General features: G+C 41.9%; 2 protein-coding genes across 7 annotated transcripts in view; both read left to right on the forward strand.

The window, feature by feature from the left end:
- Positions 1 to 3182: 3182 nt before the first annotated feature.
- Positions 3183 to 5887, forward strand: RIPPLY2 (ripply transcriptional repressor 2). The gene is made up of 3 exons (XM_074864729.1): positions 3183 to 3617; positions 3749 to 3813; positions 5597 to 5887. Exons 1-3 carry the CDS (start codon positions 3390 to 3392, stop codon positions 5760 to 5762), a joined length of 459 nt encoding a protein of 152 aa, XP_074720830.1. The 5' UTR covers positions 3183 to 3389; the 3' UTR covers positions 5763 to 5887.
- An 841-nt stretch (positions 5888 to 6728) lies between these two features.
- The window catches only part of CYB5R4 (cytochrome b5 reductase 4), a 39340-nt gene continuing 21281 nt past the window's right edge, over positions 6729 to 24787 (forward strand). The window contains exons 1-6 of one of the 6 annotated variants that reach the window (XM_074861971.1): positions 6729 to 6868; positions 8176 to 8329; positions 11159 to 11259; positions 13675 to 13759; positions 17409 to 17450; positions 22492 to 22546. In XM_074861971.1, the coding sequence (XP_074718072.1) occupies positions 6794 to 6868; positions 8176 to 8329; positions 11159 to 11259; positions 13675 to 13759; positions 17409 to 17450; positions 22492 to 22546 (512 nt within the window). In that variant the 5' untranslated portion in view covers positions 6729 to 6793. The other 5 variants (XM_074861974.1, XM_074861973.1, XM_074861969.1 and 2 more) reach the window with 5 other exon arrangements.

Consider the following 24787-nt stretch of genomic DNA (forward strand, 5'->3'; position numbering starts at 1 on the left):
TTTAGTTCTACTGTTGTAAATCCAGAGTGACTGTACAAGAATTATTTGTTCCACAGTTGAAACTGTTCAGTTGCAATTATACAAATATCCCTATAAAAATCAAACTGGCTAAACAGAATTGAACCCTGCAAATTGCCAGCTGTGACCTGCTTGGAAAGTGATACACGGAAATAAAAAAAAAAAAACTACGATCTTGAGAGAAATTTTCAAGAAGCTGAGAACTGATGGAATGTGTAAGAGAGTAAATAAAACCATGTAACATATTTCAGTTTTCATTCCACTATAATATTTCCAGCACAGTGTATTAGATCCTGACTCCCAGCCTTGCTTTACTAAAGGCAGTCTAGTTATGTGCATACAACCAAGAGCAACCTTCAGCTCAGCAGTTATACTTTTTTTAAAAAGCTGAAATATGAAAAAGAAGGAACTAAGGCACAGAAAGGAGAATATCGATTTAATTAGATGAGTCAAGAATGCACAAGGGGACCGCCTCTATCAGACTTCACACTGAATTCAGAACTATGCTTTCCACTACTATATGCAAAAAAAATATTCTTAAGCATGTTCCATCACTCCCATTTGACCAACTGTTTGCTCAGTGGCTGTATGTAGCACCTGTCTACAGAGGTTTTAGCACGATCAAACTCGGATAGTAACTTACCAATGCACCATTACTCTTGCTCTGTGCACAATCCGAAGAATAAAAGAAGTCATGACAAAGAATCTTCTAGCCTATATAACGATTTCTAGCCTATATTTCAAGGTCAGTGGGAAGATGGCAAAATGTGAGGGGTTTTTGGTTGTTTTTCTTTTTTTTTTTTTTATGGTGTCAATAAGTTATTATTGCAAAAACAGACATTTGTATTTCTCTCAATAAACAGGACTGCATTACTAAACTATAAAGCCAAGAAGAGTCATATAGTGTGAAAATATGCAAGGGAACAACAGCTGTTAGTCATTATTTTCTCCTTATCCATTCAACACCTCTGTTTCAGTTTGCTCTCTAATGGGTAAATCACACTTTCTCCCTAGGACATTTTCTCATTTTGGGCAGGTACTAAAAAGAATCCTGAGAAAATTAAGAGTCATTGGCCAAAGACACCCCTTCTTTTGTTGCTTTTACTGTAGATGTTGAAACTAATTTTTATGCTTTATCAAACAGATAAAGCTGATGTGTTCTCTTAGTTCTTTGTCATTACCAACATGATGGAGAATGTTTCTGCTTTTCTTCTTTAGACAATGAACCTAGCCTCTTTTTTTTTTTTTCTTACACAGTCTGTTATATTTCTCAAAAGAGAAATACCAACTACAAAAATTATTGCTCTCACTTCATTTAGACAAAAGAAGAATCTACCATCAGACAGCTTTTAAACATCTGGTTTATGCTTTACCTCATCTGACAAGGTTTCACAGTAGCCATTTGGAAACAGAGGAAAAATAGATACAATTTTGCTTATGATCAAACTCAGCTTATTGCACAAGCTACTTTGCTCTATTCTCCATTTCTTAACTGTATGATGAATATTTACTGGGAGTTTGAGCCTTTTGTTCACTCTGATTTTAATTAATCTCACTCTAGGCCACAGTGAAAATGAGGCAGGAAAAAATGCAAACAGCTACAAACATCACAGTGCAGTAAAATTACTCTGGAAATCTTATTCTTTTAAACATTTGGCTTAACCTCAATGTCCTACTAAATTGGGCTTTTCACTGTGAAATACATTTTCCTTTAGTAACTTCTAAAGTTATAGTAATTATCAATTTTTCCACGCAGTCAAATGACAGAGACCTCTGAAATGACAGAATACATCCACTGATGAAGTTGGAATGTATCACAGCATGCGCAGGCTTAAATACATACACTCTTCCATCTATTTCAAAGTAAGAGGTTGCTATTATTCAGAAAGACAATTCAGCTTACATCTGGTTTTGACTTAGAGATCTGAAAAAAAACGCTATTAATCTAATGCTATTAATCTGATTACATTTCCCACACAGCTTCTAATATGTAACTTTTTTACAACTGATACTGCTGATACTATTTAGTGAAATGGGTTGTGCTTAAGATATTGTGAAGGCAGCACAAGCAACCTTCTATCTGCAGCTGTTCTTGGGCAGTGCTAAGGTAGACACACTCTTTATGGCTGAACCCAACAAGGCAAAATATTATTCCAGAGAGTACAGTGCCTCAATCTTTGTGGTGCCTCAGTAATGTGAGTCTTTAATGGGCCAATAAATTACCAGGGTTTGAAGCCCTGCTTCAGCATCTAGGGCAGCTCCATCCTACCAGCCCTCCTAGCTTCCCCAGGGCTGATATTATTACTGTTCATAGCTCTTACATACGATCACCATTGTTCCTGTCCCCCTCACATGCATCAGTGATTGCGATCTTAGAAAGAAGGGGGGGGGGGGGGGGGGGGGGGGGGGGGGGGGGGGGGGGGGGGGGGGGGGGGGGGGGGGAAGAAAATAAAAATAGAAATAAAATTAGCTCCCTTGGTACCAGGGAACATGGAAACGGTACGAGTCTGGCATAAGACCTTGTGCATGTAGCAAGAGCATCTGATGCTGGCAGCGGAATGAAGCATCGGCACCACATCAAAAAGAATAAAGGAAGGCACGTTTCCTTTAGGGTAAAAATACCCTATTAAAAAAAAAAAACAACAAAAAAAAACAAAAAAACAAAACCAACAAACAAACACACACAAAACAAAACAAAAACTACAAAAAGCCACTATGCTAACTAAGCCATGTTATCTGGGGGCAATATGTCACGGAGAGTAGGGGGGGACGCGTTATGAAATAGGGACCCCTCTAAGGAGTGTCATCCCCACCCGGAGTGTCACCCCTTTGTCCGTGCCTGCGCACCCCTCGCCCCCCCCCGCCCTGTTCCCACGGGGAGCGGCAGGCGCTGCCGGCACCAGTGCGGCCGCGGTGCGCGGCGCAGGGACGGCGCTGGCTCGGCCGCCTTCCCTTCCCTCACGCCTTGCCTCGCCGCTTGAGGGGATAGGGGGGGGGGGGGGGAATGACCCCCGCCGCCGCTGGGGCGGGAGGGCGGCCCGGGCACGGCCCCGGTGCTGCCTCGCCTCGCCCCGCGCCCCTCGTTCCGTTCCCACAGCGGCTCCCCCCCTCCCCCCGGCAGCAGCCATGTGTCTGCTCGAGTGCGATTAACACCGACTTGCCAAATCCTCCCCCCCGGCCATTTGGGCCTTGCACGCGCCCGCGCCCCGTGTTTACACAGCGGCGCCTTCGCGCGGAGCCTTTTTGTGGATGGCGCTGGCAAATGAGCCGGGGGAGGTGGGCTCCGCGGCCCGCAGCGGCCGCCGCCGGCTATAAAAACCTCCGGGCCCGGGGCGGGCAGGACCAGGCGAGCGGCCGCGGACCGGCGGAGGATGGAGGGCGGAGGGATGGGGTGCGGCTGCCCCCGCCCGCCCTCGGCGGCGCTGCCCCCGCAGGGCTATTCGCCCCTCTCCTCCTCCTCCTCCCCACCCCGGTGCGGGGCGCGGCCCGGCCCTGCCCTGACAGTCCTGCCCTTGCCCCGCAGGTCTGCGTCCTTCTGGAGGCCCTGGGTGCCCGCGCCGAGCGAGGCGGGACGGCGGAACGGCCCCGGGCCCGCCGCGGTGAGTGGGGCGGCGCGGGGCGCCTGCCGCCGGCATCGCCCTACTAACGTGTGGGGAGCCCCGGCGGGGTGGCGGGGGCCCCCAGGCCTGGGTGCCCCCCCCAGGGCTGACCTCTGCTCTCTCCTCCCCAGCCTCACAGCCCCCGCGAGCTGGCAGAAGCCTCCCGAAAGCTGGCGCAGTACACGCATCCCGTCAGGTAAGTGGCAGCCCCGGACCGCCGCCGGTTCCCGCCGGGGGAGCTGCGGGTTCCGGGCCCCCTCGCTGCGCGGCCGGGAGGGAAGAGACCCTTGGCCAGCAGTGTCGTGCCGGGCCAAGCCCCTATATTTGTTCCCACCCATATATTCATGAATATAAAGATCTTTATTTATGAAGATATTAAAGTGCCGTCGCAGTGATGTAGCCATCGAAGTGCTCTTGAACCGACAGGTCCTTGGACTGATGATTGCCAGCACTTGCGGATTTACCAGGTCTTTAAGAGGAGATGTTGACATGCTTCCATGGTGTGGGACTTAAGCATATTATGCAGTTATGTGGAGTTTTTGTGGTGGCAGAGCTGGCTGAAGCACCTTGCTGCTCATTCCTGTGCCCAGGATTAAACCAGGGAGCGGGGATAGCTCTTAGGCTCTCTGGCTGCGCAAACCTCCAGCGTCCGGCTGCCAGGGAGCAGGTGCGGGTGTGGGAAAGAGTGGCAGGAGGAGAGCGTATGGGCTGACTGAGCCAGTATTGCTGAGGAGAACACTCATGTAACTGCTGCTTTAGTGACGAAGGTAATGAGAGTATCTGCAGTGGCAGTTCTGAAAAGAAAATAACTACAGTTGAATCTGCAGGAGAGCCTGTATTCAGAAGTACTGGTAGGTGTTGCAAGGTGCTTAAAGTAATTGCACAGGTAGTTCTTCCAGACAAGATGCAGCTTGCTCCCAAATCTAGACTCTGATCCTTCAAATTCTGATGCACAGACTATAAGCAATTGCACAGACCCCAACTTCACCGTGGGGCTTAGGTATGAGAATGCTGCAGGGAACCCTGACAATGGAGAGCTGTTACAAAGCAAGTGTCAGTTACTTTGTGCTGCAAAGGAAGCTGCCTTCTGTTAAACAGTAGCCTAGAAAGCACTCTTTGTAACTGCTAGAAACCTAGTTCTGCTTCTGAATGTATTTCTATCACAAGCAATCTGTAGTCAGCATTATGTTGCAGTATGCTGATTTCTTAGTTCTTGGGACCTCTGTTGTCTGTTTCTTCCAGCTACTTCCAAATTGTATACAAAAGAGGATGCTAGTTGAAAAGGAACTGTGGAGTGTATCAATTGCAATGTATTATCTCATTAGCTGATAGCCTTTGCTACACCATGATATTATCAGCAATTTTTATGTTAATTTCTGGATACAACACAGACAAAAATCTAGACCCAAGTGGCATCTTTTGCAAGAAGTCTGTTGGATGATTCTTCTTGAAAAGACAGGAGTTTGGGGTGAAATATCAAGGTCTGATCCCCCTAGACCTTTAACACTTCTTTCACTTCAAGATTTTTCTCAGACCATTGTAAACAATGACTTAGGTTGAGGACCTTCAGTAACAAAACTACTAATTTAATCCAAATATATTAGGGATCCTGTTTGAAACTGATTATATTCCCTAGGAATGGTTCCAGTGAGGGCAATATTATTTGGATGAGGTCCCCAGGTAATGCTGTTAATGAGGTACTGTAGTGGTAAGTTTCAAATGCAGTGGATCTTGGGCTTTAGAGTAGTTTTGCTGCAAAACTAGCACTTGAAGTGTATCTTTATCTCTTTGGATGAAAATACAGAATCCAGAGAATATTTTGTTCTATTTAAATGTAGAAAGCAGTTTAGCAATTGAGCGCATGAGGAAAAACTGTAGGATGCGCTTCTCTTAGAATTTCACTGCTGTTTCTTGTCTATCAGCCTCCAAGTAGAATATGCAATAACAATAAGCAAACCTATTGTGTATACTTGTTTCAGACTATTTTGGCCCAAATCAAGGTGCTATGATTACTTATATCAGGAAGCTGAAGCACTTCTGAAAAACTTTCCAGTTCAAGCTACAATTTCCTTTTATGAAGACTCGGATAGTGAAGATGATGAAGATGAACTGGAACAAGATTCAAGAACTGCATCAGATTGCTGATTGCAGGAAAGGCCAATGCAACTTCTAAGACTTAATTTAATATAAAAATGTATTATAGTATTTTTAAAGATAATTTATTTGTATGTAAGTTATTCTTAATAAAACTGAAATGTCTTGTAATTTTACGTAAACCTTTTTCCTTCATTCTATTCCTGTCCTGTTTTAGGCAGGGAAGGTAGTTTTGGTTTGTTTTTTATCCGAGGTCCTATATTTTTTTAGACTGGAAGTTTAGGAGCAGAGAACAGATGTCTTGCCTTAAAGGGCTCTATGGTTATGTGACTTTCTCAATGTTTGAGGACATGAGGAAGGCTTTTTCATTGTGAGTTAGTAGGCTCCATGTGGAAGCATATCAAGGAATCATTGGTTTAAGTATTCTAGTGTTATGCCTGCTGTTACAATGGGGTTTCAAACATCAAAAAGAGAAATGCTATAGCTGTTCTTTCAGATAGAGAGAAGGGTCCAAATTCTACTCTAGCTTTTGCTTTTAAAGAAGGGGTTTGCCTTATGTCACTCATGCTCTCTCGTGTACATGAGCTGTATTGTTATACATAAATACAGTAAGAAACTATTAGTTTTGTTTGGAAAGTGGACATCATGAAATGAGATAAAGGTCCAATGTAAGTTGTTTTGATTGTGAACTTGTTTTTGATAATCGAAGCAAAAGTTTGGTACCAATCATCATGCAGGCCAAAGCTCAGAAAGAAAACAAAAATAATCCAAAACATTAATTGAAATGGCAGTGTCTCTGACGAACAGCTTGTGCACACACCAGACCCTGTCCTCGCCCCGTGTGTCTTGGGCCTGGGCCACCGCCCCGCCCCGGGACCCCCCGCGGGCCTAAGATGGACCCGGGCTGTTTCTACGGAGCCGCCCGACTCCGCCCGGCGACGCAGCCCGGCCGCTTCCGGTAGGCCACGGCCCGCCTGAACCCCGCCCGGGCCCGGGCCCCGCCCGCCGCCGCGCCTGCGCCCTGGGCCGGAGCGCTCCGCCCGCCCGCCGGCGGGGCGCAGGCCGCGGCCCGTGCCGGCAGGATGCTGAACGTGCCGCCGCAGGCCTTCCCCGCGCCGCGCTCCCAGCAGCGGGTGGCTGCGGGCGGCCGCGCCAAGGTAGGGACAGCCCGCCCGCCGCCTTGGGGGTGGGTGTCAGCCGGCGCCCTGTGGGGCCGTCCGTGCCGCGGGGCCGCCGGTGACCGCTGCTCGGGGCGGGTGGAGGGCGCGGGGGGGGGGCGAGGCCCCGGCCCCGGCCCCGGCCCCGGCCCCGGTCCCGGTCCCGGTCCCGGTCCCGGTCCGGTGGGATCAGCGTTTTCCCCGCTTGGTTTCGGCCGGCTGCGTGGCCTGGCCCCTCTCGGCGGAGCGCCTGTGGCGTGCCGGGCGGGCCCGGTGGCGGATGGGGCAGAGCTGTCTCTGGCCGCTTCCTTCGAGAGGTCTCGTACTCCAGCAACCGCTGAGGGGACGCGGCGGCTGTGGCAGGGCCCCCGGGCGAGGGGCTGGCTCTGCTGCGTCGCTGAAAAATAATTCGTATTTCTCGTTCTAGAAGACGGTGGGCATAAGGCTTCCTGCTCTGCCTTCCCAGGCCGTCTCGGGGTTCCTCCTGTGCAGAGACGGAGGCTTTCAGCTTGAAATTACAGCTCACGGCTGATGCTTTACATGTTGGGTCTTCATCTTTGGAGTGGTTTTGGGGGCACTTGGTGTCTGCAGACCTCACTTAGAAACCAAGCTCGTAGTTGGGCTAAAGTAGTATCGAGTGATGTGGGTCTATGTGCTCTTTAGTTTTCTCACTTCTGGTTTTGCTGTGGTTTTGTAAGACCACGATTCTTTAACCCTTCCTTGCTGTTAGAGCTTGGATCAAAGGGGTTCCCGGTCTGTGGTGCTGTTGAAATGGAGGGTGCTAGGCACCCTGAAGGTCTTGCTGTGCCTTTCAGGGCAGGCCATGGCTAATACATCCCTGGTAAGTTAGAAGACTTCTGTCCCAGCTTCCTCTGGGTGAGATTTCCATCCAGTATAGGGCTTGCAGAAAGTCTATGAATGCTGTGAATGTGAACTTTCCTACCTTGTCTTACCTGGCCATGATTTTCAAGTCTCTCTTTGTTGCTTGTAGGTCTCCAGGCCATATCTCAAATGATGCTGATAAAAGTTTTTTACCACCACGGGAGGACTTGGTATCTGCAGTTTGCTTTGGGAAGAGTCATCTAAATGTTTGTTGATGTTCAGTAATTCCCTTGTCTGGGTTACTAGATAGATGCTTTCTTAAGCACCCTTACTGCTGAGTAGGGCTCCTAAATATCAGTGAATAATATGAGTTGTGTTATATTTCTTGTTTTGTCTGAGTCCTTCTAGGGAGCTTAGAAAAGTGTATTGAATGGCTTTTTCTTCCTTTAGAATTTAATACTGTTTGTACATTTATTATTTTTCAGGTACCTTTAAAACCAGGAAGGAGTCTGATGGATTGGATTCGGCTAACTAAAAGTGGGAAGGACTTGACCGGTTTAAAAGGGAGGCTAACTGAAGTGACTGAAGATGAGCTTGCTAAACACAACAAAAAGGAGGACTGCTGGATATGTATAAGAGGTTGGTTGCTGTGATGTTGCTTCTACATTTTTTGCCTAGCTTCTCTATTCTGTACTTAAAGAAGAAGCAACAAAACCAAACAAGAACAAAAGCCACACCCCAAAACAAACTACACACCTTCTATGTTTAGGTCAGGTGTAATCTTGATGTAATCAGACACAACATTGCTCACGTGAGAGGTTTTGTGTCACAAAGATTTTATTTGCTTTCAGACCTTTCTTAAGAAGTCTTCTAAGTGGGCATATTTTATGCCTATTTTATATCTGCATGTGAAAATAATAAAACACAAGATTGTAGGTAATACCTCAACAAGAATAAGGCATTGAAAGTGATGACATGTATTTACACTCCTCAGTCTTGCAGACTATTTTTAGTGATTGCTTTAAAGCATCCAGACATATAAATATTTAAAATGTTAGTTAAACCTGTAGAATGGTCTTTGGGAAATAAGCTTACAAGATCACATATTACTTCATAAAACTTAGTAAGGCAATTGACAGTTGCCACACAGCAATTCTAATCCCTGTCTAGCTAGCAAATATCTGTGGTAGCTAAGCCATTCTATTTATGTTACTAGTTTTATGGAATTTCAGCTGAAAGGTTGAAAGTATCATGTTATAAGTTAATAAAGTGGGAAAGGTGGTTTGGAGCAGTAGCCCTGGCTAGAAGAGTTTTTTCAGTGCTGAAAACAAAGTTCCTAGTTGTCTTACAGAAGGGAGCAAAATGTTCACTCTCTGGTTTAATCAGAGGCTAAAATACATTAGTATCACCCTAAATTTGTTATGACATAACAGCACTTCTACGAAGATAGATTAAGAAGATCAGAGTAGCTAATGTGATATTTCTCTAGGAAGAGAGGTTCATTTAGTGGTGACTTTGATCTGGTAAGGAACAGCATTGATATTTGATGTAATGTCATCTCTGAACTCCAGCAAAAGAAGGTTAAGAATTTTTCTATGAGGATGACTGTGTTTTTATTGGATGTTAAAGGGGATGAGATTGAAAGTAAGGGTAAAATGTCATTCGATACTGGCTTTTGAACAAAATAATAGGATTGTTAATACTCTGTTTGCTGCTCTTGCACATGCTAGCAAAACTATAGTGGGAAGAGAGCGAAGGAAAGCTTATTTACTGTGGCGGTCTGTTCTTTTTTCTCTCTCAAAAAGGGACATCTACCGCAGACAGAATCACTGCTTAAAAATGGTTCTGTTTCGTTTTTAATCTCTTACTCCTCCTTGACTGCATCTCTGAGGTTGATTTTTACAGGAACTCCATCATGCTGCTTCCTTATCTGTCTTTAAATTTTTCCATTTCTGCCTTTTCTTTCTAGAACTACTAATGAAAAAAACAGCATAACTGAGAATGCTGGTAGATTATCTGTAGACCTGATAAGTGGACAAGTAGTAAAATAACACCATTGTGAAAAGTTAAATGATGTCTCTGCATTGGTAGTTAGACTGTGTCTCTATAAGAAAGCAGAAATTGATGAGAGGAATGTGAACTAGAAGACCAAGAGCTAACTTGTTCAAAAACCCAGTATGATGATCATCAAAGAAAGCTGTCATATAGGTCACAAATTGTATATAAAGTGGGATGTCAGGGGAGTTAAAAGAAGTGTGAAGGATATATAATGAGATTTTCTTTGCTCGTGGAAATTTGATTGTAAATTGGACATTTGGCTCACATTTTAGGAGGTCCTAACTGTGTAGATGTTTACTTACTTCTTATTGCGTGCAGTGATCAGTGCTGCACACAAGATGGCATAGTGAATACATCCATCAGATGATCAGGTCAGTAAAATATGAAACGATCCTTCCTTTATTGTCTGGGATGGTTGTTCTTACCAACTAGAATTGTCCCACCCAGTGTTGAACGCCTACCTCTCCTTCTGCAGTAATTAATATAGACTTTTTAATACCTTAAAAGCTTCTTAGGAAAGCACTGGCACTTCTTATGAAAGCACCAGTTCCACTTCTGGTAGCTTCCTGTTTTGATAATGTTATATATCTTTAAATATTCTGCTAGGTAGGCGTGCAGTAGGCCTGTTAACAGCTATATGTCTGTAGTTAAGTCTGTTTATAACGGCATTCTCCAGGCTCTAATTACTCTGGTTGCATAGCAACAATAATGAGACTTCATCATTTCAGACCTGTGAAGAAGCATTGTTTTATCTCCCTGGAAATATTAAGAATAGCACTCGTGTAGAAAGAATGCTGAGCCCTTTTACTGGGACAAATTTGATACCAGAGTTGTAAGCCTTTAATGAGCATAGGCTATGTTAAGTTTTTTATATTGCTGAATCTGAAGAATGGAAGTTTTGTTGCTGATCGTAGCAGTTTTTCCTCATGGGAGACGGTTCATTCCCCGAGGCATTTTATTCTGCAGGTGATTCATGGTAGGGAAACAACTGTGACAGCACTTCAGGGGTAACTTAATTGAAAGGGAGAATGAAAACAATTCTGTGCACTAACTGGCTCAATTTTATGTCTCTGTTTAAACCAGCCGCTGGTTCTTTTACTCCCTAGCTAGGATACATCATGTTTAACTACAAGGTTGAACCCTGCAGGTTTCTTCAGACATTCACTGGAACAAGTCGTATGGCATTGTAAAATTGGCACCTCCATGTAGTAAGGTACACCTTGTGCTCTATACAATTGTGTGCCTTACGTTTCTGGTTTTGTGAAGTCATACTATTTGTTCCAGTGATGTTTACTGTTTGCCATTACACTGTTTAATATACACAAACCTTTCTGCTGCTTTTGGGGATAGGAGTGGTTGTAGTGGTTGTAGAAATGCTGCTCACGTGTTTTTATATTCCATTTTCTTCAGGATTTGTATATAATGTCACACCATACATGGAATATCATCCTGGTGGTGAGGATGAACTAATGAAAGCAGCTGGAACTGATGGTACAGATCTCTTTGATCAGGTAAGAACAACTGGCAGCGAATGACACTTGCTTACTGAAAGGGAGTTTGAAAAATGCGTGCTTTCTGATTATTTTTAGGGCATTCCAGTGGAAATGGTGATTTGAACTTTTTCAGGCCTACGGAAGATCAGGGAGTTACTAGGATGGCACTAACGTGTGCTGAAAGAGGCATGTAGTTCTAACTTCGTACCGAAAGACAATGATGAAAACGTCACTTTATGTTGTTGGAATGATGCTTCAATTTGACCCTTTTATTAAGTTATTTTTTTTAGCAGAAATAGCAATAAAGCTAGCAACAACTTGAGATACCACCTTCTTAGTAAATTACCACAGTGACTAATTGCTGTCGTTTAAAAGGCATTTTCTTCTCAAAAATGTCACTTTTTGAAAAATGCTTGCAGTATTCTTTTGTCTATTGAGTTGGCCACTACATTATCAGGTACAAAGTACTAAGAAAAAGTGCTGGGGCTGCTATTAACTGATTGTGAACAAATCACAAGATGACAGCTGGTCTCTTCTTTGTTTACCATTTCTTTAAATGTTTTGAAAAGACTCAGAAAACAAAGGGTCTGCAGAAAGGGTGTGCTTTTCTGTAAGGAATCGCTTGCAAACCCTGGTGCTGTAAAGATGATTCACTGAGTTGGTATTTTTTTAGAAACAGGCATTTGTTGAGTCTCCTTGGCTCACAAGGCTTGAGAAACTGGGAAAGAGCAGGAAGGAAACCTTCTCTGTTTCTGAAAGGAAATCTGTTACCTCTTTACAGTTCGTGCATCACCGTATATTATGCCTTTATTTGCAAAATATTTTTAACAATGAATGTAAATAAAGATGCAGGAAGGATTTTATAAGTAATGTACTGCTACATTTCTGCTTTTATTTTTAGTCATCAGAAAGCAGACGTGTGTGTTATGTGCATATGTGTATAGAAATAAATGATTTTTTTTTCCTTCCCCCAAGATCCCTCTTTCTTCTTCTGATCCCAGGAGACAAACTGTCATAGGCAGTTCTCTCATCTTGAAATAAAAGTCAGTATTTTCAATCTGGTGAATTTAGCACCAGACATAGGTCTGGCAAATTGCATATGTATTGAGCTATTTGAATACACTTTATGGACAGCTAGCCTTTCCAGAACACTTTATGGGGTCCTTCAGATGTTTTAGCTTTAAGTTTATTTTTGGTTAATCCTTTCCCAAATTAAGTGTTGGATTTGGGCATAATTCTCTGGTTTCAAGAAATACGGAGTTTCTTTCCTGAAAGTATCAAGTTGTGGCCTTGAATTCTGTAGCTGGATCACTGTCAAGTATTGTATGATGAGCTCAGAAACAGGAGTCTTGACATCCAGAATGTTTTGGGAAGCCCCTCAAGTTGTTACTGAATTCAGATTCAGATACAGATAATTTTATTTTAGTTTTGTCCTAGGAGTGGAAAGCAGTGTTCAGATCCTAAAAATACACTGTTCAGATTTTTGTTTCTGGCTGATGTCTTTCCTGTTCTGGAGGCATTTCCATTGTTATCCCCTCTGCTTTAGCATTCTGTGTCTGTCGGAGACTGAGCTCTTTAAGAGTTTGGTAGGTTGCTAGTGTTTCTCAAATTTCTGGAAAAATTAACTGTCATTCAAAATCCTTCATTTCTTTCTGTTATCTGTGTATGAGGAAACTACATCTTGTGAATGGGATTCTTTATCTCATCTCCTTAGCTTGTCCAGTTTAAAGATTTTATTTTTAAATCTCTACATACCATTCAAATTTGTCAGGAAGCACTTTTTTCCTTTTCTCTTGTGTTACCCAGGATGCCCTATCTGAATTGGCTTTTCTGCCATCCATTTCCTCTGCAAGTTCTCCAGTTCTGGTCTGCAAAGCTACTGCTTTTTCTTCGCTTTATTTGACTTTCTAAAATAGGTAATTTCCAAATAATTCAGTGATAGTAAGACAGAAACAAACAGAAATACACCAACTTGGTAGGAGGTGTTTGTGTATCTAAACTACTATTCTTGATCTTTGTTTCCTTCATCCCTTTTTCCTTTACTTGTATCTAAACAAGACTAATTACCCTTGTGGTAAAGATGAGGTCTTTATTCTGTTAATTGCATAGCATACATCATAAAAATGCTTTTCTGAAATATTTTCTGTAGCTCAAGGTTATGATGTTCAGATACTGCAAAGCCTAAAATGAGTAAATGAAACTATTCTCAGTTTTTCTTGGTCCTATTTTTTTTTACTTCATTACGTACTATCTGTAATAGAAGTAAACATAAGTATTGAACAAGGCAATAATGAGTGTCTGTTTTTAAAAAAAAAAAAAAAATCTGCTAAATGAATTACATTAGCCACTACAAAAATGAACTTTTCTATTTCACTGCATAGAACAACATAGTAAGAGTTGCAAATTTTGTGAAAACATATTTTGTTGATATAGGTTCATCGTTGGGTCAATTATGAATCGATGCTGAAGGAATGTCTTGTTGGGAGAATGGCTGTCAAGCCTGTTTCTGCTCCAAAAGGTGAGGTTTTTAAGAATGAAATAATTTCTATTATTCTTTATTCCAAAGTTTGCTGGAAATTATGAGAAATCCTAAATCATATTTTTGAGGAGAGGCTCTATTCTTGCCTAGAGATGAAGGCTGTTGCATATATTCAGTCTTTTTACAGCAGATACCTGAAGATGAAACTATTTTATGCATGAAGGCTTTTATAAGTAACGTACTGCTACATTTCTTCTTTTGTTTTTAGTCATCAGAAAGCAGACGTGTGTGTTATGTGCATATGTGTATAGAAATAAATGATTTTTTTTCCTTCCCCCAAGATCCCTCTTTCTTCTTCTGATCCCAGGAGACAAACTGTCATAGGCAGTTCTCTCATCTTGAAATAAAAGTCAGTATTTTCAATCTGGTGAATTTAGCACCAGACATAGGTCTGGCAAATTGCATATGTATTGAGTTATTTGAATACACTTTATGGACAGCTAGCCTTTCCAGAACACTTTATGGGGTCCTTCAGTTTGAATTTACTTGGAGAAAATTCTGCTGATACAACAGACTCCTCTGAGCCAGGACAGCAAGAGATGTAGTATATTGTCCTTAAATGCTGGTGATGGTTTCCAGAGACTTTAATCTTCAGTATTTGTTTTGGTTTGTAGGCCACAGCAAAAATTTCCCATACCTAGGAAGCAGACACTGTTACTGAATATTGACCCTTAGCAAAACCGCAGTGGAAACGTGAAAGAATTAGTGGTTGCAACTATTTTTCTCAAATTCTGTGGTGTTCTTTAGTTCACAAATTCAGCTGTCTGTAGTAGGTCTTCAACTTCTGACAAGGTGCATTGTGTACTTGTTTAGTGCTTAGATCACACTGCCAGCAGTTACGTTGAGTTTGGTCTGTACAGGAAGGGGAATAGTATTTCACATCTCCCTGTTGCAAGGTAGCTAATTCCAGTATTGAGCTGTTAAGGGAAATGCTGCAAAGTATGGAGAAACCTCAACAGCGTAACTGCTTCATGAAGTGAAGTGTTACAGATAAGTTACTGCTACTTTGTCAACTGAGTTAGAAATTTAAAAGTAAACCTGACTTTTGCTGATTTCATTAATCTTAACTGTTCTGCAACTGGAAGGAATTCTTGTGACTGCCAGTCAGTAAAAAATAAACATATCTTGGCCCTGGCAAGCTATGAGAGTCCATTTTCTGCTGTTTCCTTTTTCTGCTTTCTTCCATAATAGGACTGTTCTATCCATTTTGCTGTAATAAGATTCGCAGAATAAAGGTTGCCAACTGTATAAAATCAGTTCTTTTGCCTGTGTCTATTTCAGCCATTTCAGGCTTGAAGAAATGTAATTTCATTAATTAATAATCAAAGTGTTTAGACTCGATTTGCTGAAATTCTTCACTGTAAAATTCTCAGTTTACTTTGATTCTGGGTAGGTTATGTGTCCTCTTTTGAATTACCAAATCCATGATTGACTAACTTCACTATCAGCCAGCAATAATTCTAGTTTTGCATCTTTCCAGAAGACCATATTCATCAAAGTTTACATTTGAAAATAGAAGAATAAAATACTAAGTTAAGGTGCATGTTCTTGAATATAGGATTAAATGGGCCTATAATTATAGAGGAAATGCATTACTTCAAATTATGGAATACACTGCTTTCTTTTTGTGGCTGTGGGTGAGTGTTTGGCATTGGTACTTGCTGTTTGGTACAGTCTCAATATAGTGCAAGTAAGGCAGATGGAGGTTTGTTGGGGTATTGCTGGAAGATTTATGGTTGTTTAACTTAGTTTTTGTTTCCCGTGTTCTGGTGGTTTTTTTGAAGATCATACAATTATTTGCTCACTGAGCTGTTTAAGGAAGCTGAAGTTTGTCCTTGCATACTCCAGGGGTTTTGTAAGGAAGAAGAGTCTTTTGAAGATGCTGGTGATAATTAATGTCTTGCCAACCTGTCTTTTGGGAATGCCGCTTGATGATATGGTGGTGACTAATAGGAATTTACAAGTGTCCCTTCTGTGGTGTTAAGTGGAGTGGTGTACTGACATGTGTGGTGTTTGTACTTGCTGAGAAGGTCAGTGCAGTAACTACAGCAGTACCCAGGCATGTAACAGATGATTTCGGTATCTGCCTCAGCAAACCTGTACAGCATTGAACTGCTTGCCTTCCCTTCAGGGTACTCAGCTGTAAACATTAGCATGGACATTAGTTTATTGTCTGGTATCTTTTAATACTGCTTATGTTTCTCATAGACACAGATACTTCAGTGGTAACATAACTTGGGAGTCAGAATGCATGTTGTATTATTATTAATTCAGTGAGATTAGACTGAGAGCTGTGGTGTCATCCAAGGAAGAGAGGTAGGACTGTGTCTTGGAAATGCCTCAAACTGTCCTTAAAATTGCAATGCTAGTTTCAGTGCAGTGTGTTAAAATATAGTGAAATAAGAGTAGACTTTGAACACACAATATTACCCTTAATCAAAAATGATTTTTTGTGAATGACTTGCCTATCCTGGCAGAAAGCCTGAAGTGGTGCATAGCAGAATACACAGACAAATACAGCCTCAACCAAAAATTTTGGGTGAACTGTCCCATTCATCTTGTGAAGTGTTTTGTTTTTACCTTACAATGGCACAACATGAAAGCTTCTGATGAAAGGTAGTTCTTGGTCAGCGCTGAAGTAATTTTGCAATACTGTATGCTTGGTGCTTTTTCAGGAGCCTTTCCTTCACTTATCTCACAATGGCATTTTTCCTCCAACACTGGCTGCTGTGATGTAGAGCACTGGGAGAGATTCAGAAGAACAGGGGAGAAACATTCGCATTTTGGTTTTCATAAAAGGGAGCTGGAGGAACACATTGGTTTGTCTCACTTCCCCAAACCTGGCTACCATAAAAGAGAATATAAAATGGGCCTTTGTACTGAGACAATCTGAGATGGGCAATGCAGAGAAGGCAGAAGGGGGCTGGGTAGTGGGTACGTACGGAGGACTGCTTTCCACACAGATTTCCTGTGAGCAGAAGGATATGTGGCTAAGAGATGCAGTGCCTTTCCCCTCGAGTTGAGCACCTTATATATGAATTAACACTATGTAATTCATCTGCTTGGTCTTTATCTTCTTTTTCTGCTAGTATTTGTTTGTTTGGAGTAGTTGCAGCATACTGTAGATTTAATGAAAAAGATAACCTGTCAAATAAAATCATTTGACAGAAGGAGCTTATAGAAAGATTTTCTTTTTCCTGGGTTTCTGCCAAGGATTGGGTTTAGATTTCCAAGGGTTGGTCAGAGTCTGCTGTATGTTGTCATGAGGCAACTGTCATGAAAGTGTGACAGATTTAGCGAGCTTCTTAGCTGTGAAGTTTATAACTGCACAAGGTCATCTGGGATGTTTGTACTGAAGTGCCAGAGCTCTTGTGTTTCCTATTAGTACTGTGCAACTTTTGGCATTTTTAATATAGTATTTTTTTGATTATACATAATCTTTTGGAGTGGTAATCAGCGCTGCATTTATTTGTGACTTCTTGATATCTGAAGCATTCTGGTCAATCTATTAAATTTTTGAAAGATTTACTGGGAGATCCTTACTTTGGCTTATTTCTTTAGCATGATGTGTGCAAGTACTGTGCTATAACTTCTTACTGTCGTGCTTGTTTTTTCTTAATGCTTGTAGAGATTTCCTCTACTCTGTCTGAAGAGAAGAAACAACTTAATGGTAAGTATTCACCTGGAGTGAGGTGGGGAGTGAATCTTAAACTTATTTGGATATTATCGAATGAGCAGTGTTTATCCAGACTTCCGTCTGTCTTTATATTTGAATCTGATATTGAGCCTCTAGTGATCTGTGGAAATTACAGAAGGCAAAATCCTAATCGGGTATCATGAATTAAGTGTTTAAAAGTATTGTAAGACTGTAGCAGAGTAGTATAGATAAGGGAGTTATGAGATGGACAAGCTTTCTGCTCTAGTTGGCCAAGATACATCACAATTTACGGTGTGCTATGAAATCTGCCTGTACAAAATCACCAGGCTTTTTGATCCTTCTCTGTATTGAAGAGCTAGGTGGCCATGGGGCTGGAGTAGCAGAGATGAGACAAAATCTTGGGAAACACTTAGAATTGATTAGTCTTTACTAAAAGCTGGAAGGTCATCAATGGGAAACAAGTTGAAGTGGAGGTGGATTAGCTGATTACAGCATGACTGAACTACTTGAGATGTAACTGAGAATGACTGGGCTGACAATTGTAGCTCTAAGAGAAGTAAGTATAGCCCTGTGGATGTATCAGGAGGTTGACGATTCTCCATGTAGAGATAGGGAAGCATTCTCAAGCCTTCACTGAACCCTTCCTTGAGTACTGGAGGTAGCTTTGGTTGCTCATAATCAAGTAGTATGTATTTGATTTTGATGCTTTTAGGGAAATGTTACAGACTGATTAGTCATATTTGTATAAGAGGCTTCCTAAAAGAATATGGATTATGAAGCCACGATAATGAGTTGTGATGGGGGTGTGTTGGTGGAGCAAATAAGATGAGCACGTGTGAAGGGAAATAATACAATTTGAACTCAAGGCTGACATATTGGCATGAAAGGGGACAGTTGCAAATTGGTCATGGAAAAGTCTAGGCTGAAACTTTGAAAAGGGAGTCTAGAGCGGTCAAATTTTGGAGTGATAGGAGGAGCAGAGGCCTAGATGAAGCCAGAGAAGTTCTCAGGGTGGTGTCCCAGCAGTTCAGGCACAGTGAGGGTAAGATAACTTATTCATGCTTTCTCTGCTGAATTTGAGTTCCCATTTGTTTTCTTGTTTCTCATACTGTCTTCCTTGCCCTCCCTTTGTATTCTGTGAATGTTGTATTTGACTTCTAAAAGGTAGTTTACCTTTTAGAATGCATAATCATTGAGCTACGCAAAAAGTTATATGTCATGTAAAAGTAAGCAAGACTGATTGTATTTGTTCCTGTTTTGGTCTATAGCCTTACAAGATGTTAAGCTAAACTTTGGGTCTGCTGCCTGACTTTCCTTTTTTTTCTTCATCAGTGAACAGGTTGCTGGAACCTGTTAATCTTTCTTTGAAGGATTGGGGAAATTAGAAACCAAATTCTACTTTACCATAATTATATCACTAACAGCTAGTAGTCATTAAATACACGGTGCTTTACAAGATGCTTTCCTGTGCATCTTTCATATTCACAGTGGATCCAGGTAAAGATAAATAAGTGATATTCCCTCTGTGTTCCATCTTGTTTCCCCTCCTGCTCCTAGCAATGACTTTTTTTGCCCAGATTAGGTAACTTGTCAGGAGACGTAGGAAATTATTCTGATGGTATTTTCCAATGAAATTGCCAAAATACTGATGCTTGCTTGTTGTATTCAGTTTACCTGTTTGGCAAGACTTTTTCCAAAATAGGATAAGTCAGTTCCTGAAGTTACCTTCCATGAGTTGTTGCACCTCAGTCCTTAGTTCTTGTAAATTTAAGTCAAAATGAGTCTAGAAATAAACATCGTTGTCTGAAAGTGGGAGAGAGAAGCTTATGGCATGGGCTCTGATTTTTTGGAAGTTGTTGGCACTAGCAGAGACAGTTTTGTTTTATCAATCTAAAATGTATAAATAATAACTGTGTTTGGAGTGTGCTCAGATCAGTCAACTTAAATGTATCCTTTATTTTTGTGAACATCAATTGTATGTAACGTTAGGGGCAATCAAAGATGAAGTTTTCAGAATATATTCCTGTTGATAACAGTCAGCGTGGGTGTAACTTAATGTGCTCTTCAACATTGTTCATACTTGAATTTCAAACAAAAGACATCAAAATTTTAAAACACTGCCATTATGAAAGTGTGCCTGAAAACTTCATATGTGTTTGAAAACAAATATGTATCCAAGACTTATTTTAAAAATTATCTTTTCAGCCTTGCACTTCTGAGCTAAACTAAATTTCTCTTTCACCCAAATTGTTGCGATGATGATTTTTGTAATATTAATAGAAAAAAAAAAAAAAGACTTGGGCAGTTCCACCATCTGAAAACAAGCTGGTGTTTGAGTATATGTACATCAAACCTTGAAAAAACTCAACAGGGTGATTGAGCTAGAGTTTCAAGTACAGAAAACTAAATCTTGAGGTTCAACCAGCTGGAATTCTTTAGCATAAGTAATATAAGTGTTCCTATTTTTCTTAGTAATATTTGGAGATTACAAATATGGGTGAAGCTTGTTCTGGGCCTTCGAAGAACAAAGCGAAGAGGTGTGGTATTTTGTTTCCTCCCCCCCTGCCTTTTCACTGCTGCTTGTCTGTTATCTCTTGTCCTTCTCTGAGAAGAGTCTGGCAATCTTCTCTATACTTCCTTCTCTCCCACGCCATTCTCTTGAGGTAGTTGAAGACTGCAGTTGGATTTCCTCTTTAGCCTTCTGCAGGCTGAACAAACACAGTTCCCTCAGCCTCCTTTCATATAACTTGTGCTGCAACTGCTCACCGTTTTGGTGGCCTTTCCCTGGACTTGATTTGGTATATCAATGTCTGTCCTGAACTGGGGAGCCAAAACTGGACACAGTACTCCAGATGTGGTCTCACAAATGCTGAACAAGAGAGGAAGAACTGCTTCGCTTGAACTGGTTGCAATGCATTTGCCCAGGGTAAAGTTGGCCTTCATCACCACAAGTATGCAGTATCTGCCCAAGTTCAGCTTGTCTACTAAGTCCCTGGAAGGTTTTTTGCAAAGCTCCTTTCTATCCAGTCAGGCTTTCCGTTTGTTTTGTTGCATCAGATTTATTTTTTTTTTCCAGGTGCAAAATTTTGCATTTGCTTTTGAGCTTCATGGAGCTTTTGTCAGTCCGTTTCTTCAGTGTGTCTGGGTCCCTTTTGAATGGTAGCCATAACCTTTCATGTTTCAACTGCTTCCCATGATTTGTTATTGCTCACGTACTTCCTGACAGTGGGACAGTGTTGTGCCCTTCAGGTTGCTAATGATGATATCAAACAGTATCAGCATTCCCTGTTCCCTAGGAATAGCAGCTAGCCACCAGTTGGATTTTGTACAGTTGATCACACCTTCTGTGACTGGCAGTCCCACTCCAGATTGTAATCTTATCTATCAAAACTCTTATCAGTAGCCTTGCTATCCCATGGGATTCTGTAAAGCAGTTTCTGGAACAAGCTGAGGTTTGCAATCATTAAGATACAGAGTTGTAATTCTGCTGTTCATTGTTGTCACCTTAAGCTTCATTTCATGCCTGCCCTCAGCCTTTGGCTTCATCACCAGCTTTTGTTTACTTATGACCACCATGACTGGTGGAGCACTTACCTTAATTGGTTCATTGATCACCTGAATCATTATCTTTTTATTGCAATGGGACTTCTTGTTTTCACATAGCATCTTACAGCGTTTCAGAATAATTCATAAATAACTTGGTTTGCCAGAACATTCTATTTTATTGTGGCTGTTCCTGTATTTCTGTTGACCTGCAAAAGCAAATAGGAGTGTGTATGACCATGAATTCCTCTTATCCAGTGAGGCCAACCTGAGCATGTATGTCCTCAAGAAAGGCTTAGCATTGAGAAAGCTTTTATCATTAGGTGTTTGGTTTTCTTTTGCAGTGATCTTGGCTGCTCTGCCATTTAGCTTTCTTGGCAGCTGCAGATGGGGTGCACTTAACGGGTAATTAAGGATCAGAGAATAAGTAATTCCAGCAAGTTTCAATTGTTTTGGGTTAATTCCCCCATCTGGATGATCAAATAGTTTTGTCAAGATTGGATTAGACTAGAGTGACTCTCTTTGTTTTTAATTTACTGGCATTTAGAAGATAATGATCTAGGTAACTGAGAATTCATACATTAATTATTTTATGCATAGCTATTTCAGGTTTGCAAGGTTTGCCTTTGAATGGGCTTGAAACCAGCACTTGCCAGCTGTTATCTTAGACCTGTGCCTAACGGTTGTCCAGGAAAACTCCTACTGTTCATGTGGTGTTACAAATCATATTATGTTTCAGTCTGTGCAGCTTCCTCCATCATTATTCTATATAATTTCCTTGTTTTAAAATTTATGAAGGATTGCAGTTGCTTTTATCTGTCATCTCTGCTTAAGTTTTTGCCAAATATGTTTGGTTTCTATTAGGCCAGAGATTAGTACAGTTGATGTTTCCAAAGACTGACCAAGTGTTGCCTCCCAGCAAAGGCTTTTTCAGACTGTTTCATGTTGTTTAATTATTAAAAGTGAGCAGCTGAATTCTGTGAAAATTCCTAGCAAAGTCAAAGTAGAGAGATTAAGGCTGATATCTTTGCTTAGCTGACTAACAGGAAATTTTACTTGTGAATTAGGTTAAACCAGACATCCCAAATTGAATTTGTTCATCTGAATTGTATAAACAGATAGTTCTGTTAAAGGAGATTCATTCAGATAACCTTTTTTCCATGCTTCACTGCCAGAAAATGTGGAGGCACAAGCTAATAACAGATGAAACTGAGACCAAGATACATGTACCGGAAGGGCTGCACACACGGGTTCTGTGGTATATAGATCTCTTAATTTCTGAAGTAGAACTTCATGTTCCAGGAGCCTGCCCTCCAAGAGAAAGTGCTGAATAAAAACAAAATTTAAAAAGTACATGGATACTTCTGGCTGCCTGTGGAAATAAAGCCACTAAATATTGTGGAGGGTTATTTAGAACATTCAGTTTAAAAAACCCCAAAACATCTCTGATTATCTTTTCTATTAAGCAAGCGTCACAGCAGATATTTTAATTACTCTCTGCTTTTTGTAGGTATGCTTCCTGAGAAGAAAATACTGGGTGCTTCTGCTAAAGATTTAACTCCAAGGTAAACCTTTGTTCAATAGACAATGAAAGACATTTTATTAATTCTGTGCAGATCTTAGTAAATGCAGGCAACTTATTCCTTGGTTAGTTCTTGATATTTCAGCTAAATGAGTATATATCATTACCATCCTCTTATAAGTAGGAAAGTTGAGGTTCAGGTTTAAACAACTTGCCAAAGGTCATATTGACTGTATAGGCAGATGATGATGCAAGGTTCTTGGCTTGCTCTGTTGGTTTCTAACACTTGCACTGCCTTGCATCGTATACAAATGTATGCCAGGCTCCTCAGCCTTCCTTCTTGAGAAAACTCTTGGAAAGGGATTCCAACTGGGCTGATTGCTTTTTTCACTTTAGTTAATTTGTCCATAAGTGTATGAGTTGACACACCCTGGAAAAGTCTCATTTCAAGCTGGAATATATTAAGATGTGAATGGCTGTATTCAAGTTTCTACAATATCCAAAGCAAAGCAGGCCCTAAAACCTCACTGTGATGTGCCTGCTGTTGTCACTGAGGTATAATTTTACTCCATGATGTCTTCGGTTGCCAAGGTTCACTTTCTCACTTTGCATCAAAATCTCCTGTGAATGTGTAATCTCAGGGCTAGTTACATGCAGTCATATAAAATACTGTGGCTTGTGAACAACTGGAACGTGGCTTATCTTCTGGAGTGCTCCCCAAACCTTGCTGTCTTTCTTCCTGTGTGTCTGGCATGTTCTGGTGTGTGACTGGAAGGTGTGCAGTCTAGAATGTGTTGGGTGTCAGGAGTGTCTGCTGGAGGGGGAAATCCTCTCTCTGCCTTCTTTTCTGGTCCAAGAGTCCATACAGTAGACAGAAGTGCTTAGGACACCGGGGAAGGGAGAAGATGCGAGGGGTTAACTCACTAGGATTGCAACCTTCAAGATGCTCGAGTCAGGTGAGACTTACAGATGTGGTATGGTGGAGAGCCAGGCATGAGATTGTCAGATGTATGGTCCCAGTGAAAAGGGCTAGAGAAGGGAATAGCTTTTCTGGGGTTGGGTGAGTAAGCTACTTCTTGGAAAGTGTACATACAGAAAATCAGCATTTGAAGGCTTCCTGTTTCTTACCTTACCCTGGATTTATTACAAGGTTCAGGCAGCTTGGGGACATAAGAGTGTAAAATCTTGATTTGAGGAGATAAAGGGAACAGTGGTTTTGTAGTATGTGCATGGTAACTATAAATCTTGGAAGCCACCCTGGCTATTAAATACTTTTGTCTGTAGTGAAGGATCTTAGAATGGTTTGGGTTGGAAGGGACTTTAAAGATCATCTAGTTCCAACCCCCCTGCCATGGGCAGGGAGACCTTCCACTAGACCAGATTGGTCAAAGCCCCATCCAACCTGACCTTGAACACTTCCAGGGAGGGGACATCCACCAGTGCTCTGGGCAACCTGTTCCAGTGTCTCACCACCCTCACAATAAAGAATTGCTTCCTTATATCTAATGTAAATCTACCCTCTTTCAGTTTAAAACCATTACCCCTTGTCCTACTGCTAGACTTCCTGATAACGAGTCCCTCCCCATCTTTCCTGTACCCTCCTTTAAGTACTGGAAGGCTGCTATAAGGTCTCCCCGGAGCCTTCTCTTCTCCAGACTGAACAGCTCCAACTCTCTCAGCCTGTCCTCACAGGGGAGGTGCTCCAGCCCCCTGATCATCTTTGTGGCCTCTTCTGGACCTCCTCCAACAGGTCCATGTCTTTCTTGTGCTGAAGACTCCAGAGCTGGACTCAGTACTCCAGGTGGGGTCTCACAAGAGTGTACTAGAGGGTGAGAATCACCTCCCTTGACCCATTGGCCACACTTTTCTGGATGCAACCCAGGATACGGTTGGCTTTCTGGGCTGCAAGCGCACATTGCTGGCTCACACTCAATTTTCCATCCACTCACAGCCCCAAGTTCTCCTCTGCAGGGCTGCTTGCAATCCACTCATCCCCCAGCCTGTATTTGTGCTTGGGATTGCCCCGACCCATGTGCAGGACCTTGCACTTGGCCTTGTTGAACTTCGTGAGGTTTGCACGGGCCCACCTCTCAAGCCTGTCCAGGTCCCTCTGGATGACATCCCTTCCCTCCAGCGTGTCGACTGCACTACACAGCTTCAGCAAATCAGTGTCGTCAGCAAATTTGCTGAGGGTGCACTCAATCCCACTGTCCGTGTCGATGGCAAAGATGTTAAAGATTTTAATCATCTTATTAGGAAGGTTCGTATGCTGTAAAGATGATGC

Source organism: Strix uralensis, chromosome 3 (assembly GCF_047716275.1).
Source record: "Strix uralensis isolate ZFMK-TIS-50842 chromosome 3, bStrUra1, whole genome shotgun sequence".
Taxonomy (NCBI): domain Eukaryota; kingdom Metazoa; phylum Chordata; class Aves; order Strigiformes; family Strigidae; genus Strix; species Strix uralensis.